General features: G+C 36.2%; 2 protein-coding genes across 11 annotated transcripts in view; one reads left to right on the top strand and one right to left on the bottom strand.

Moving 5' to 3' along the window:
• The window catches only part of DPY30 (dpy-30 histone methyltransferase complex regulatory subunit), a 937,477-nt gene that overhangs the window by 569,391 nt on the left and 352,685 nt on the right, over window positions 1-15,401 (bottom strand). The window lies entirely within an intron of this gene.
• Window positions 1-15,401, top strand: part of BIRC6 (baculoviral IAP repeat containing 6) — a 256,236-nt gene that overhangs the window by 225,501 nt on the left and 15,334 nt on the right. For 9 of the 10 annotated variants that reach the window (XM_050754116.1, XM_050754118.1, XM_050754115.1 and 6 more), the window contains 5 exons: window positions 5,035-5,180; window positions 6,076-6,186; window positions 9,073-9,290; window positions 11,055-11,216; window positions 14,560-14,637. In XM_050754116.1, coding sequence (XP_050610073.1) covers window positions 5,035-5,180; window positions 6,076-6,186; window positions 9,073-9,290; window positions 11,055-11,216; window positions 14,560-14,637 — 715 coding nt within the window. Of the gene's footprint in view, window positions 1-1,893; window positions 2,067-5,034; window positions 5,181-6,075; window positions 6,187-9,072; window positions 9,291-11,054; window positions 11,217-14,559; window positions 14,638-15,401 lie in introns of those variants that run through there. The other variant, XR_007718761.1, reaches the window with a different exon arrangement.

The raw sequence follows: 15,401 nt of genomic DNA, 5'->3' as shown, positions 1-15,401 counted from the left end.
TCATTCCAGCTGGTATTATCTTAAGACGAAATTAAAATATAGCCACAGTAGTTTTACTTTTGAATAAATGTGATACTTCATAGCTTCCTTCAAGCAGGAATGAAGGCAGTTTTTTTATATCTGATCTTCTGTGCAGACTTTTTCTGCTGTACTCCAATAAGCAAAAATCATATTTAGTATAGTTGGTGTTTGATGGTTTCACCAAAAATTTGAGAGAAACTTACTGTGAATCAAAAAGTCTTATTTGCTATCAGGGCATGACACAAATGACTCTGTGTTCAGTATAAAGTGTTCTGGATATTTAACTTCTCTTTGAACAGCATTGAAGCAAGCATCTTTTATAGCTGTTTTTCTTACCTATCTCAAAGTTTCTTCCTAATGGAAAGTTGTTCATCATACTTTTAAATAACTGAAGTCACTTGTAGAAATACCCCACTCCTTTTTATATACCTCAGCAATGGGAGATCACTTGATTTACATCTTTCCAGGCATATTTTCTACCAGACTCTCTTATTTTAACCCCCATAAGCTGGATCTTCTAGTACTTTAGTTAAAAAAATTCAGTTCCAGTTCCAGCCCTCCTACTTGTGATTTCTGTTGAAAAACACTCCCTTGGTTCTCCTCTTTTACATCTGCTTCTCATACCTAAAAATGAAAACGTCCTGATTTCTTAGACAGGTAGCATTTGTTATACCCATATATTTCTTTAAACATTTCTGTTTTTGATGGTGGTAAACAAGTTCAGTTGTTCCTCAGTCTTTTTTCACACAGATAGGCAAATATTTATTTTAATCTCTCTTCTTTGGCTCAGTTGGGTTGTCCCTTGGTAAACTGCTGAAGCATATTATTTCTGGCAACTCTATTTAACAGTAGCATGCAGTACCTTCTGTATGTCTGGTGGTGTTTTATTTGGCCTAAAAATTAGTATATTTGTGTCTAATATAGAAATCAAGGTTTTATTTTTAAAGGCTTCTTATAACTATTTTAAGTATTCCCTTCTTTCATTCTCACGTATGCTACCAAGACAAGGAAGATTTGTCTTGCAACATTCATTTAAATCATTAAAAATTAAACTAGTACTTCCACTTAGAGATTAAGTAAAAACCAAAGGGGATCATAGAGTTAAAAACTAAGCTTTAAATTAATCGCAGAAAACATTTATTGTATGGAGATCTTTGTCCATTTACTGGTGCATTTCAAGAATTATTTTCGTGCATCCTGGAGATATTAGAAGCAATTTCCTACAGTAATATTTTTATTTAGTCTTTCAGTTTACCTCTAATCTAAGCTATAATTACTGTCAAAGAGCTTTAGAACTGAGGAGTACAGTGTGATCCGTGCTTTTTGGTAAATGTAGAAGTTTCATTCTCTTACAGTTTTAGAATCTTCTTCTGCAGTGCTAATTCTTAATAGTTCTGAATCTACATTTCAGCATGTAGTCTCCAGATAACGTCTTCAAATGGCTCTCCTTTTTAAAATGTTTATTGCAACTTTGCAGTACATTTAGCTTAGATTTAGGAGTGCAAAGGGCTAAAGGGGTCTTGTTTTATCAAGGAAATAGCTGTATTAAGCTGTTTTTGGTTTATGGATTATAAAAGAAAATTCTGGCATGGTGTTTTTAGTCTTACTAATATTCAACTTTATTTGGGCAGTAGATACTGGTAGAGGCAGTTCAATATAATTGAATGTTGAGGTATGGGTTTGCTTTTTTGTTTTGTTTTCAGGAGAAAGATTTGCCCATTTTGCTCACATCCTACTTCAGATATGTGTCACAGAGCCAAAGTTTTCCTAACTAATTAGCTATTTAGTTGGAATTCACAGCATAGTGGAAAATGTTTGCAGATAATTCTGTGCAATAGTAGAAACTTCAGTTGCTTCCTCGTATTTCTTCAGGGCAGTGATCACAACCAGATTCAACGTATGCACAAAGCAGCGGATACCATGGTAGCGGCCGTCGCTGATTGCTTTTACCATGTTGGATCCATTGTCAGTCTCAGAGACCTACTTCCAGCTAGGTGCCTTGAACTCAAATAGCTTTTCACACAGACTTCAGGATGTGAGCTAAGGTATGGCCTTTTTTCATGAGCTGGGCCTACATATGGGTTGACAGTAACCTGCAACTTTTATAGAAAAGAGACTACTGGCTATAGTTTAATGTCAGACAATGACTAGTTAGAATCATTGATAGGCAGGTAGTGTGTGTTCTTCATATATTCAAAGTATTCTCACCATTTAGAGATTTTCTTGATTTTTGGTGTGTTTTTGTCAAAGAGACTATTCAAGTAAAAATTTCTCATTAGAACCTGGTGCAAAGGTCTAATATATATCTGCTTTATGATTCAACCATTGTCTTCAATATGAAATATATATCATTTCTTTCACACATTTGGTGTAAATAATTTTTTTAAACTTCTGAGGATTCTTGCACAATTATTTTTCTTTTACTTTTTCTTAATTATGGTAAAAAAATAAAATTTTATCATCCTAACCTTGTGCACTATTTTAATAATCTCCTACTAATCTTCTTTTTAAAAGTAGAGTTAGGAAATTGGCATGAATAGAGCTTGAGATTTAGAATCAGTAGCTCCAAAGGTAATCTGCACACTGGGGTGGTAAATACAATAAAGACCTAAATTGGATTAATGCAGTTCACGCTCCATGCTAGAGATTCTTGTTTCTTCAAGGAGAAAATAACCTTTCTGGAAAAAGAGCTTCACTTTCATATCTTCCTTCTCTGCAAGATATGTTTCTTTAAGTGAAATCTTTATTGAGAGTACAGTGGATTAACTCATTGATTATAGACTTAGGAAATGATATTTTATTATGGCTATAATCATAACTGCTTTCTGAAACAACTTACTGTTGTTTTCTTATTCAGTGGCCCTGTTACTTAATAATTTTTTCAAGACCTGGTAATAGAGAATCATTTACAACTGGGGAGGAAGAGTCCTTGTAAATTCAAAGTGGGTACTGTCAAGCAGCTTATGCACTTCTCTTCATTCTCAGTGTTTGACACTGATTGTTAATAGCTATTGACAAATGCAGAAGTTGGTAATCTGAGTTACTCTGCCAGAATCATATCTTTATTAAGAAGTGACTCACTGTTAAACTACAGTCTCACCTTAATTTCATAGCTATAAAAGACACAGTATAGTAGTTGACTGTAGCAGTAAAATCCTCTGGTATTTCAGTCTTCAGACATACACTATACTCTCCTTATATGTACAAAAACATGTATTCAGATACATGTACACAGACGACAGTTGATGACTGAAATGGTGTACAGTGTAACATCTGCCAAGTCATTTCCTGAGTGGTAAAGGAAAGTGGCTATGTGTTCTCTAACTTCTTATAGCTCAGGGAAGATAAGAAGAGACCACAGGAGAAAAGGCAGTCATTCAGTGACATATTCTACCCTTCAGTTAAGTCAAGTGACATTAAGTTTTTACCTTCTAGTTAAACATCTCTGTAGAAACTAGTTTTTGTTTACACGTTATAGGAACTAAATTCAAAACACATGCATGATACTATTTTCATTTATTCTTCCTACCCACTTGAGTGGCTTCTTAGTTTACTATTTATCTACCTTAAGGATTGAATTGCTTCTGAGCAGATTTTTGTTTTTGTGACAAGGAAAGGTTCATTTGTATGTAGATGACATAGTATTATTTGTTAAGGAATCTTCTTCTTTGTGTTTTTTTTGTTTGTTTGTTTGTTTGTTTGAGATGGGGTTTCACTCTTGGTTGCCCAGGCTGGAATGCAATGGCACGATCTCTCGGCTCACTGCAACCTCCGCCTCCCGGGTTCAAGTGATTCTCCTGCCTCAGCCTCCTGAGTAGCTGGGATTACAGGCATGCACCACCATGCCCAGCTAATTTTGCGTTTTTGGTAGAGATGGGGTTTCTCCATGTTGTTCAGGGTGGTCTTGAACTCCCAGCCTCAGGTGATCCGCCCGCCTCGGCCTCCCAAAGTGTTGGGATTACAGGCGTGAGCCACCGTGCCCAGCCTATTTGTTAAGGATTCTTCTACTGTCTGTTATCCTTTTTATAGTTTTCTAAGGCTCCATGACCACTTTGTGAGATCGCATTTTAATATAATGACCAAGTCCCTTTTTAGGTAGGTATACAACTAAAAAAATAAGCGATGTGTAGTTTAGATCATACCTCAGCATAAATATTTTTAACACTTATATATGATTTTAGTTTGTTTCAAATGATCTATTTAAGGAATTATAAAGATGTAGATTTTTAAAGTTCTAAGCAGTAGTGTAAAGATGTTTATTATGTGAATAACGTGCTGAGAGTTGGAATAGAGAAAAGGAAATAATGTTTAGTTGTGTTCGGTGACTCTTGTATTAAACTACTAGTACATTTATCTAGAAAATATAAATAAAAATTTAATGTCCTATATTCTTAAACTTTGCTGTAATACATCCTATTGTGATAACAATTTGAAATGAAATTGGGTACATTTTAGATCCTGACAGGAAATGACAGAATAATATCTTTAAAATGAATATGCCCTAAAACTTAGTATTTCATTAAAAGATGCAGTGTATAGAAACACATTGTATTAAGACACGCAGTAATGAACCTACATTTTACTCTAAAATATGTTTTTTTTTTTTTCCTTAGAAATTTAATTCTGAGTGAAATACAAATAGTATTAAAATTTAAAAACTGCTTGTGGTCCTTTAATTCTCAAATATTTTAAGTATATAAGTGATTTCTCTCTATATATATTTATAATTAGATGTGTTTTTAAAAGTGTGTCTCTAAGGACATCAGGTATCTGGGTCTTATACAGGATGACATTTGTATAATGTCTGTCTCTTGTCTGATTTTATGTTAGAATGGAAAACCTACCCATAACTTTATTAACCAATGGCTTCAAAAACAAGTTAATACGGATCATGTGTGTGACAAATGCACACTCTCATTTCTATATTTTGCCACTATTATTGATTTATGAAGGTGTTTTAGTCGTAAAATCTTATTTTTCCTTGCATTTCTTTCCATATTAAAAAAAATTCAGATCTAAAAGGGAAAATGTTAAAACAGGAGTAAAACCAGATGCATCTGATCAAGAACCAGAAGGACTTACTCTTTTGGTACCAGACATCCAAAAGACGGCTGAGATAGTTTATGCAGCCACCACCAGTTTGCGGCAAGCAAATCAAGGTACAAAACTTTTCCTATTATGCCACTTTTCATTTGATTTAAAGATGTTTCATTCACTTACTGAAAACTGCCTTTCTCTTTTTGCTTTATGTTAATGATTTTAAAGCAAGTTCATTTACCTAAAAATTTTGTTCTCTATTAGGTTTTGTTCTTTATCTGATTTCAATCATGTATAGTCTAATTTTAAAATATTTCTGCTATATATGATTGCTAAGTTTAGTAGGCTGAGAACATACATCATAAATATTTCTTCCCACTGAAATTCATGAAATTGAAAAATGCCTTTGTATTAGATAGAAAATAGTACATTAAGACTGTGTATGAGAATTTAGCTTAAATTGATATTTTTGGCCAGCATAGTGACTCACACCTTTAATCCCAGCACTTTGGGAGGACTAAGTGGGTAGATAACCTGAGCTCAGGAGTTCAGGATCAGCTTGGGCAACGTGGTGAAACCCTGTGTCTACGAAATACATGAAAAATTAGCTGGGCATAGTGGCATGTGCCTGTAGTCCCGGCTACCTGGAAGGCTGAAGTGGGAGAATTACCTTAGCCTGGGAAGTTGAGGTTGCAGTTAGCTGTGATTGCACCACTGTACTCCAAGCCTGGGAGAGAGAGAGAGAGAGAGAGAGAGAAAGAGAGAGATTTTCCTATGTTAGCTGAAGAAAGTGATCTGAATTATCTATTGTTTCACTTCTTGAGATGATTATGTTGTTTACTTTATTATGTTTATGAAATAGAAATTTGTTATTCTCAGAGTGGTTGTAATAAGATAATTGGGAAGAAGTTGACAGTTTTTTGGAATTCAGAATTCGAACTCTAGAGGTGAATTGTTTTTAGTTTTATTTTTTTAAATGTATACTTATGTTATTTATCTTGAAATATTAAATAACAGAAAAAAAACTAGGTGAATACTCCAAGAAGGCGGCTATGAAACCCAAACCTTTGTCAGTATTAAAGTCACTTGAAGAAAAATATGTAGCTGTTATGAAGAAATTACAGTTTGGTAAGATGAAGTTTTTGATTTGCTTAAGATCTCACTTTCCATTTTTTAACAGTGCTATTGAAATGTGTTTTAGCAAATTAAAGATTTTAAAAATTGCTTGTAACATGAATTTTACTTCATACATGTCAACATTTTTTATCATCTTTGCCTCTTGAATTTATGTCTATATTTTTAGTTATAAACTGTGACTTCACTAGGACTGTAAGAGCCTAGAAAAAATGAAATCAAAGCCAAGTGTCTACGAAACAGGCAGAAAATGTTTTTCCTTATTTACTTCTTCATTTCTGTACATCCTGGCCTGAAGGAAGCCAAGACCCAGAATTTTGAACTAAGTCTGTTACTCTTGCCATTTTAGATTGCCTTGCAATTCACTTTTAGAAAATGTAGTTACACATGGCCGGGCGCGGTGGCTCAAGCCTGTAATCCCAGCACTTTGGGAGGCCGAGACGGGCGGATCACGAGGTCAGGAGATCGAGACCATCCTGGCTAACACGGTGAAACCCCGTCTCTACTAAAAATACAAAAAACTAGCCGGGCGAGGTGGCGGGCGCCTGTAGTCCCAGCTACTCTGGAGGCTGAGGCAGGAGAATGGCATAAACCCAGGAGGCGGAGCTTGCAGTGAGCTGAGATCTGGCCACTGCACTCCAGCCCGGGCTACAGAGCAAGACTCCGTCTCAAAAAAAAAAAAAAAAAAAAAAATGTAGTTACACGTAGTTCAGTTCTAGCTTTTCCCATTCCAAAACTCTTGACAAGTAAGAACTGGCAAAAAGATCATATCAGTACCCTTTATATGGTACTGATTTATGAGAAAACACTTACATACCAAATTTTGATGACCATTATTAACTATTACTGTCTATGCTGCTTTTTCATCCTTGAGAAACAACCCAAAAATCTTGGACTATATTTTTTTAAATGCTAAATTAGGATTCAGAAAACAGATTTTTGTCCTATTGTCTTTGAAACCTCATTATAAATCATTTAGGTTTTGCTCTGCTTACCTTTCAGGTTTTCCATAAAGAGCACAAGAGATAATATATATGAAAGTGATTTATACTTTTCTTAGAGTTTTGGTCAGTGTCTAATGATTTTAGAGCCTTTTTCCTGACTCAGCTTGGCAATCTAATCTGTTAACTTCACTCTAAGTAATAATATTAACTTGGTTTTTAAATAATAAATATTTTATTGAATTTTTTTATTGAAAATTCCTTTGTGTATTAAAGTACTAAAACCAAATACTTTATTTAGTTTATATATATTTAACAATTACCAAGGTTTTTTTGGCTTGTTTGTTGTTTTATCAAATAGTTCTGTATTATGTATTGTCACATAAATTACCACTATAACTTATTTGCTTTAAAAAACTGACCTGGCCGGGCATGGTGGCTCACGCCTCTACTCCTGCACTTCAGGAGGCCAAGGTGGGCGGATCACGAGGTCAGGAGTTTGAGATCAGCATGGCCAACGTGATGAAACCCCATCTCTATTAAAGATACAAAAATTAACTAGGTGTGGTGGCAGGTGCCTGTAATCCCAGCTACTCAGGAAGCTGAGGCAGGAGAATCATTGAATCCGGGAGGTGGAGGTTGCAGTGAGCCGAGACATTCCAGTCTGGGTGACAGAGCAAGACTCCGTCTCAAAAAAAAAAAAAAAAAAAAAAATCTGACCTTTATTATCTCACTCTTTACATGGGTCAGGAATTCAGAAAAGTGTACACCATCACTCATTAAGTCCAGCCAACACTCAAGGGGAGGGGAAGAGGGTCAGAAAAGAATTTGCAGACATGTGTTTGTGTATGTGTGTTTCTGTTGGACATAAATATTTTATTGGGCTTTAGATTTCATTCCGCTTCCTAGGTCATCAAAAATATGTCAGCTAATGGCTTTTAAAAATATGTGGCATTGTTCTTGTACTTGAAAGCGTTTAGTCACATTTCATGTCTACAAATTCTTTAACGAGTTCTTTCAATCCGGAAAGTTTCATTTCATGACCATGAATGTGTTTATGGATCCTTACGTGTGAGAGATTCTGTTTAAAGTTACTACCTGTCAGAAATTTAGAATCATATGTCCAGAGCCCTTCATTAATGTTAGCTAGCTAGAAGAGTTCTCTCATACTACATAAAATCATAAACTCTCCAAGTATGTGACTTTAAACATAATCAAGTTGGCTCCCCATTGGCTTTCAAAATATGTCTGAAAACATACAAGTTTTCAGTTGATGCTTTTTTAAGAAACTGCATTTTCAACCATATGTATCAAATATTTTGTAGTATCATTCTTTTACAACTTGATACTTACTAACTACCTAATATTCCCTAATATGATTGGCTGCCATTTGTTTAACCAGTAAGTGGAACTTTAGGTTGTTTCCAGTTTTTAAATATCATATGCAACATCTCAATGGCTATCATTACCTGTAAATATTTGTGCATATCCAGGATTCTATAGGACGAATTAACAGAAGAGAAATTATTGATTAAAACAGGCTGTGCATGTTTTATCAAGTAGCCATTGTCTTTGATTGAATCATTTAAAAAAAATCTTTGAGTTAATAGACCCTGTCCTCCACATGATGTAAAAATTTTCCACTGGGCATAGTAATGGGCCCATTTCTTGCATCTGGTAGATTGTTTTTTATAAAACTTAAAATGTATCCCTGTAGCATGTGAAAGACAACAGTCCATCCATCTGGCAGTGCTAATCCATCTGGCAGTGCTAATATATAGGTGTTATGTAAACATTTACACTTCTGCTATTCTTCCATGGTTGGAAGTTCACTCCAGTTGGGTGAGAGAAGGACTAGTGATTATTTGTGATTTTTGTCATTATGGAACTGGAACAGTTTTTTTCCAGTTCTAGGTTTTATTTTTTCTTCTCCTTTTAGATACATTTGAAATGGTTTCTGAAGATGAAGATGGGAAATTGGGATTTAAAGTCAATTACCACTACATGTCTCAGGTGAAAAATGCTAATGATGCGAACAGTGCTGCCCGAGCTCGCCGCCTTGCCCAGGAAGCTGTGACACTTTCAACCTCACTGCCTCTGTCTTCATCCTCTAGTGTGTTTGTACGCTGTGATGAGGAGCGACTTGACATCATGAAGGTAAAAAATAATGATAACGAAGCATTCTCCCTTATCTCCTTGGCTCATCTGATTACTCAAATGTTTATACAAAATTAGAAATATTATACAAATAAATTATACAAAACACTAGAAATTTTGGTGACCATTTTAGACTGCAGTGAAAGGAGCCCCCCACCCCACTCCTTTTGTTTTGGTGACAGGGTCTCACTGTTGCCCGCGCTGTATGTAGTACAGTGATGTGATCACAGCTCACTGCAGCCTCCATAAAGAGCCCTTTTCTAATGTTAGTTCAGAGTGTGTGGATCACACTGCTGTTGAAAATAAAAATTTAGAAAATATCAAAAGAGCCATCATCCTTGAGCAAAGATTGTATGAAGCTGGTTACAGTATCAAAGGATTTAATGCTGATCAGTTAAAAAATGTTACAGGATTTCCATTTTGTCGTCCAAGATACTTCTCTCCTGTTTTATAGTGTCACTCTTCAAAACTTAATCATTTTCTTTCTTTTCTAGGAAATTTGTGTTTTTTTAAATTCCTAAGATCTGTGAATTACGGGTAATACAATAATATATAATCGCTACTTTTATGTTTAACACATGATAATCTGGCCTTAAATTCCAAGAGTCTGCTGCATCAAGAAAATGTTTAACATTTAACCTGAAAAAGAAAATTTTCTTTTTCTTTATATTTATGATTTAATTCATGGGTTAGGCATTCTGTCTTCCATAGATACACAGCTAAAACTATTGGCCCATTGACTTGTAGAAAGTTTTATTTGTTTGCTTGCTCCTTTTGATTTTTTGGATAGGCTCATGCCTGTAATCCCAGCACTTTGGGAGGCCGAGGTAGGCAGATCTCTTGAGGTCAGGAGTTCCAGACCAGCCTGGCTAGCATGGTGAAACCCTGTCTCTACTAAAAATATAAAAATTAGCTGGGTGTGGTGACAGGTACCTGTAATCCCAGTAGTTGGCAGGCTGAGTCTGGGGAATCACTTGAACCTGGGAGGCGGAGATTGCAGTGAGCTGAGATCTCGCCACTGCACTCCAGCCTGGGCGGCAGAGTGAGACTCCATCTCAAAAAAAAAAAAAAGAAAAGAAAAAGGGTATGCTGGCTCATGCCTGTAATCCTGGCATTTTGGGAGGCCAAGGTGGGCAGATCAGTTGAGGTCAGGAGTTTGAGAACAGCCTGGCTGATATGGTGAAACCTCATCTCTACTGAAAATACAAAAATTAGCTGGGCATGGTAGTGTGTGCCTGTAATCCCAGCTACTCAGGAGGTTAAGGCAGGAGAATTGCTTGAACCCGGGAGGTGGAGGTTGTAATGAGCCGAGATCACACTGTTGGACTCCAGCCTGGGCCACAGAGTGAGACTGTCTCAACAAAAAAAAGAAAACTGTTCTTATTTCGGCCGGGCACAGTGGCTCAAGCCTGTAATCCCAGCGCTTAGGGAGGCTGAGGCAAGCGGATCACTTGAGGCTAGGAGTTTGAGACTAGCCTGGACAACAGGGGGAAACCTATCTCTACTAAAAATACAAAAATTAACCGGGCATGTTGGCAGGTGCCTGTGATCCCAGCTATTCAGGAGGCTGAGGCAGGAGAATTGCTTGAACTCAGGAGGCGGAGGTTGCAGTGAGCTGAGATCATGCCACTGCCCTCCAGCCTAGGTGACAGCGTGGGACTCCATCTCCAAAAATGAAGGTTGTTCTTATGTTGGATTGTATTTTTCTAAATATCAATGTTTAGGAATATTAACATAGGCTTTTGTATGTTTATATATATCCAGGTTCTAATAACTGGTCCGGCGGACACCCCTTACGCAAATGGCTGCTTTGAGTTTGATGTGTATTTTCCTCAAGATTATCCCAGTTCACCCCCTCTTGTGAATCTAGAGACAACTGGTGGTCACAGCGTGCGATTCAATCCAAACCTTTATAATGACGGCAAGGTAATTTAATTGCAGTCTTTTGTTTCAAATGCCAATGATTGTGTACAAAGGTTCTTTGTAATTTGAAGAAAAATTTTGTTTCAGTTATCTGCTTTCTAAGAGGGCATGGGTTTCTTTGTACTTCTCTCCCCTACATCCAGATTAGCTTAAGGAATAGAAGAGAAGAAACTGAAAAGAGCAGAAACAGTTAAGTGTTAAGAAGCCCTTACAGTCTTAAGAATTTACTCAGGGACTTAACGTAAAGTTCTATGATACACACTATTATGAACTTATTTTAAGGTGTACCTTATATTCAAGTGTTTTTACATTTTCTTGTATTAAAAGTAGGAAGATGCATTCCCATTTACAAAAAAGCTGACCAAAAGATATAATAAAAATCATCTCATATTACCATAAACCTTTTAAAATTAGATTTAGAAGAGTAATCTCTTTTTTCAGAGGTATTTTGGATACTTTGATAGAATTTCAGTGGTAAATTCTGTGCTGAGTGTTCAGTGTTTTGAAATCTAGAAGAGAAGAATTTCAAAAGTTACAGCCTGCCTCAGATATGTGGTTGCAAATTATCATTAGCTCAAATCATAAAACTAGAATTAGTTTTTTGGGTTTGTTGCAAAAGATTTGACCAGAGGCAGAACTTTCTTTGGAAGAACAAACAACAGGTTTTCTATAAGTGAGTAGGGAAGAAGAAATAGCAACGTTGACTTTACTTGAGACACTGTAACTTGAATAGAGTGTAAGTGTAAAATATTAAGATGTATTTAAGAAAATAATTCTCAAGGCTTCATTGCATAGAGAAGAGGGTCAGGGCTTGGGAGTCTTAAATTAATAGTCTTTTACCATCGTACTTACCTATGTGTTCCATGGTACACACAATTGTGGACTTATTTTTCAAGTTTACACACTGTTAGCATTTAACCTTAGGTCCTATATCTACAGTTAGGTATGAGGATACATACCTGCCATTGTTAGTCCCAAGAATGCTCTAAAGCAGGGCTGTCCAATGTTTTGGCTTCCCTGGGCCACTTTGGAAGAAGAATAATTGTCTTGGGCCACACGAAAATTCTCTAACACAAACAATATAGCTAATGAGCTTAAAAAAAAAATAGCCAAAAAATCTCATAATAGTTTTTAAAACTTAACAATTTTGTTTTGGGCTGCATTCAAAGCCGTCCTGGGCTGCATGTGGCCTGCGGGTTGCACAAGCTTGCACTAAAGGTCAAATGGTATATGTATGACAGCACTTTGAATAATACACAAGACTTTACAGATACAACTCTTTTTAAATTATTAATCAACTACCTGTTGAATGAATTAACGTATTTTGCGTTCTTGCTTTCACAGAGCATTGAAAGAGTAGTAAGGAGACAGACCTTTCTGCATTTACAAGAACCACCTATGCTGGGCTTGGTAGCTCACGCCTGTAATCCCAGCATTTTGGGAGGCTGAGGCGGGTGGATCACCTGAGGTCGGGAGTTTGAGACCAGCCTGACCAACATGGAGAAACCTCGTCTCTACTAAAAATAGAAAATTAGCTGGGCATGGTGGCACATGCCTGTAATCTCAGCTACTCAGGAGGCTGAGGGAGGAGAAGTGCTTGAACCCGGGAGGCGGAGGTTGCACTGAGCCCAGATTGCGCCATTGTACTCCAGCCTGGGCTACAGGAGCAAAACTCTGTCTTTAAAAAAAAAAAAAAAAAAACCACCTATCCACCTGTTATCCAAATCTGTTGGCCATTATATGAAATTGTTAAAAATTTACAAAATCTGATGAGTATATTTTATGTTGATAGAGTATATGCCAGAAGAACACGTGATATGGCCCAGTTTTATTTTTATTACAAGAGTAGTTACAGGTCAGATTAAGTGTCCCCAGTTCTCTCCCTGCTAAGTGAGTAAGTATCTAACGTTATCTTTAAGTATATTTTGAGGAACCCTGGGAAGCCCGAATACTCTTTTAGGGGGTCTGTTTGTGTGAGGCTAGATTTGATCCATATACTTCAATCAAAGGAGTATATTGCAACTAGTTGAATGTAGAGGCAGATAATTAAATCAAGGTCTCTTCTGTTAAGCTGTTTTGCATTTTCAGAATTTAGAAAGAAATATACAAAAATATGGAATAGTACCACTTTTCTTTACTAAAAATAGTTATTTTAGTAAAAATAGAACTAGCTTATGATCTATCAGTCCCACTATTGAAAATACATCCAAGGGAAAGAAAATCATAATCTTGAAGAGATATTTGCACTGCTGTTTATTGCAGCACTGTACAGAATAGCCAAGATACAGAATCAACTTAGCAGCCATCAACAGGTGAATGGATAAATAAAACATGGTTATTTATACACAGTGGAATACTATTCAGCCATGAAAAGGACGAGATCCTTCCTTACATAGCAACATAGTCCCTGGTGGGACATTATGTTAAGTGAAATACATCAAGCATTGAAGGATAAATACTGCATGTTCTCACTCATGTAGAAGCTAAAAAAATTTATCTCAATCAACGTAGAGAGTAGAATAGTGGTACTAAAGGCTGGGAGGGAAAGGTACAGAGGAGGGAATAGGGAGAGGTTGGTTAATGGATACAGAATTACAGCTAGATAGGAGGAATAGGTTCTGCTGTTGTATAGCACAGTAGGGTGACTATAGTAAATAAAAATTTTATTTTGTCAAACAGCTAGAAGAGAGGATGTTGAATGTTACCAACACTGAGAGGTTTGAGGTGATGGATACAATAATTACCCTATTTTGATCATTACACATTGTATACACATATTGAAATATCACACTGTACCCCATAAATAGGTACAACTATGTGCTAATTAAAAATATTTTCCTTTTAAAATAATTTAGTTTTCATTAAAATGTTATTTGTGTTGACATAATAGGTGCTGGTCCGTTTTGCATTATGAAAAAGTTATAATGCCACACAAATTTGAATCACATCTGAAGATGCCAATTTGTTTTAACAGACCAACCCTTAGGGTTTTGTCTGGAGACATATAAAACTGAGATATTTTGACATGATAGCATTATGTTTTTACTTCTCATTAGGACAGTTTGTTTTTAAGCACTCTTTTTTCTCTCTCTTTTTATTTTTTAAATGAAACAAGTTTATTTTCTCCAATAACTTCTGTAAATTACAAAGACAAAATACTAAAACTACAGCATATAACTTTTCAATATTTAACCAGAATACTCGTAATGAATACGCATCTGGAAACAAGATAAAAAGCTACACCTCGTTAGGCATCCTACAAAAATATCTCAAGTTTTATATACTCTGCAGCATTTCTCTTAAGCACTCTTTTTTCAGTTCTGTTGACGCTTTTTTCCTTTGTCAGGTTTGTTTAAGCATCTTAAACACGTGGCATGGAAGACCAGAAGAGAAGTGGAATCCTCAGACCTCAAGCTTTTTGCAAGTAAACAAAATTTCTCTGACATTTTCACTTAAGAAATAAAGAACTGTGTAGTATTTTTAAAAATTTTTAGTGACCAAGAATATAGTAAACCCCAGAAAAGATAGATTACTAGGAAATACATATTAAATAGCTTATAGGTGAGCAATTAGCATAGTGGAGTCTCATCTTATGTGTAATCTAAAATCTCAAGTTGGGGCATAAAACAAAAATAGAGTTTAGCCAAAACTCCCTTCAAAAAAAATACCAGGCCAGGCGCAGTGCCCACTGTTTTCTGTGTTTCTTGATTTCTGTTCCTGAACAGATTATGAGAGCCTCTTATGGTTGTGCAGATGCTAACGTGAAACTAAAAAAGGAGAGGGGGTCAGATGTGTTGGCACAGCACTTTGGGAGGCTGAGATGGGTGGATCATTTGAGGTCAGGAGTTCGAGACCAGCTTGACCAACATGGTGAGACCCCCATCTCTACTAAAAATACAAAGTACAATTAGCCAGACGAGGTGTTGTGTGCTTATAATCCCAGCAAGTAGGAGACCGAGGCAGGAGAATCGCTGGAACCCGGGAGGAGGAGGTTGCATTGAGCCGAGATCACGGCACTCCACTCTAGCCTGGGTGACAGGGAGACTCTATCTAAAAAATAAAAAGCAATCAATAAAAAGGAGAGAGACAGTAAATTTGGCCTGTCAATAAAAGTCTTTACTCTGAAAATATCAACAAATTGACTCAAATCAGTGAGCCTACATTATGGATTGAAAATAAATACTGATG

Source organism: Macaca thibetana, chromosome 13, assembly GCF_024542745.1.
Source record: "Macaca thibetana thibetana isolate TM-01 chromosome 13, ASM2454274v1, whole genome shotgun sequence".
Classification (NCBI taxonomy): domain Eukaryota; kingdom Metazoa; phylum Chordata; class Mammalia; order Primates; family Cercopithecidae; genus Macaca; species Macaca thibetana.
The sequence above is the reverse complement of the archived record's forward strand: the minus strand, read 5'-3'. Positions and strand labels throughout refer to the sequence as shown.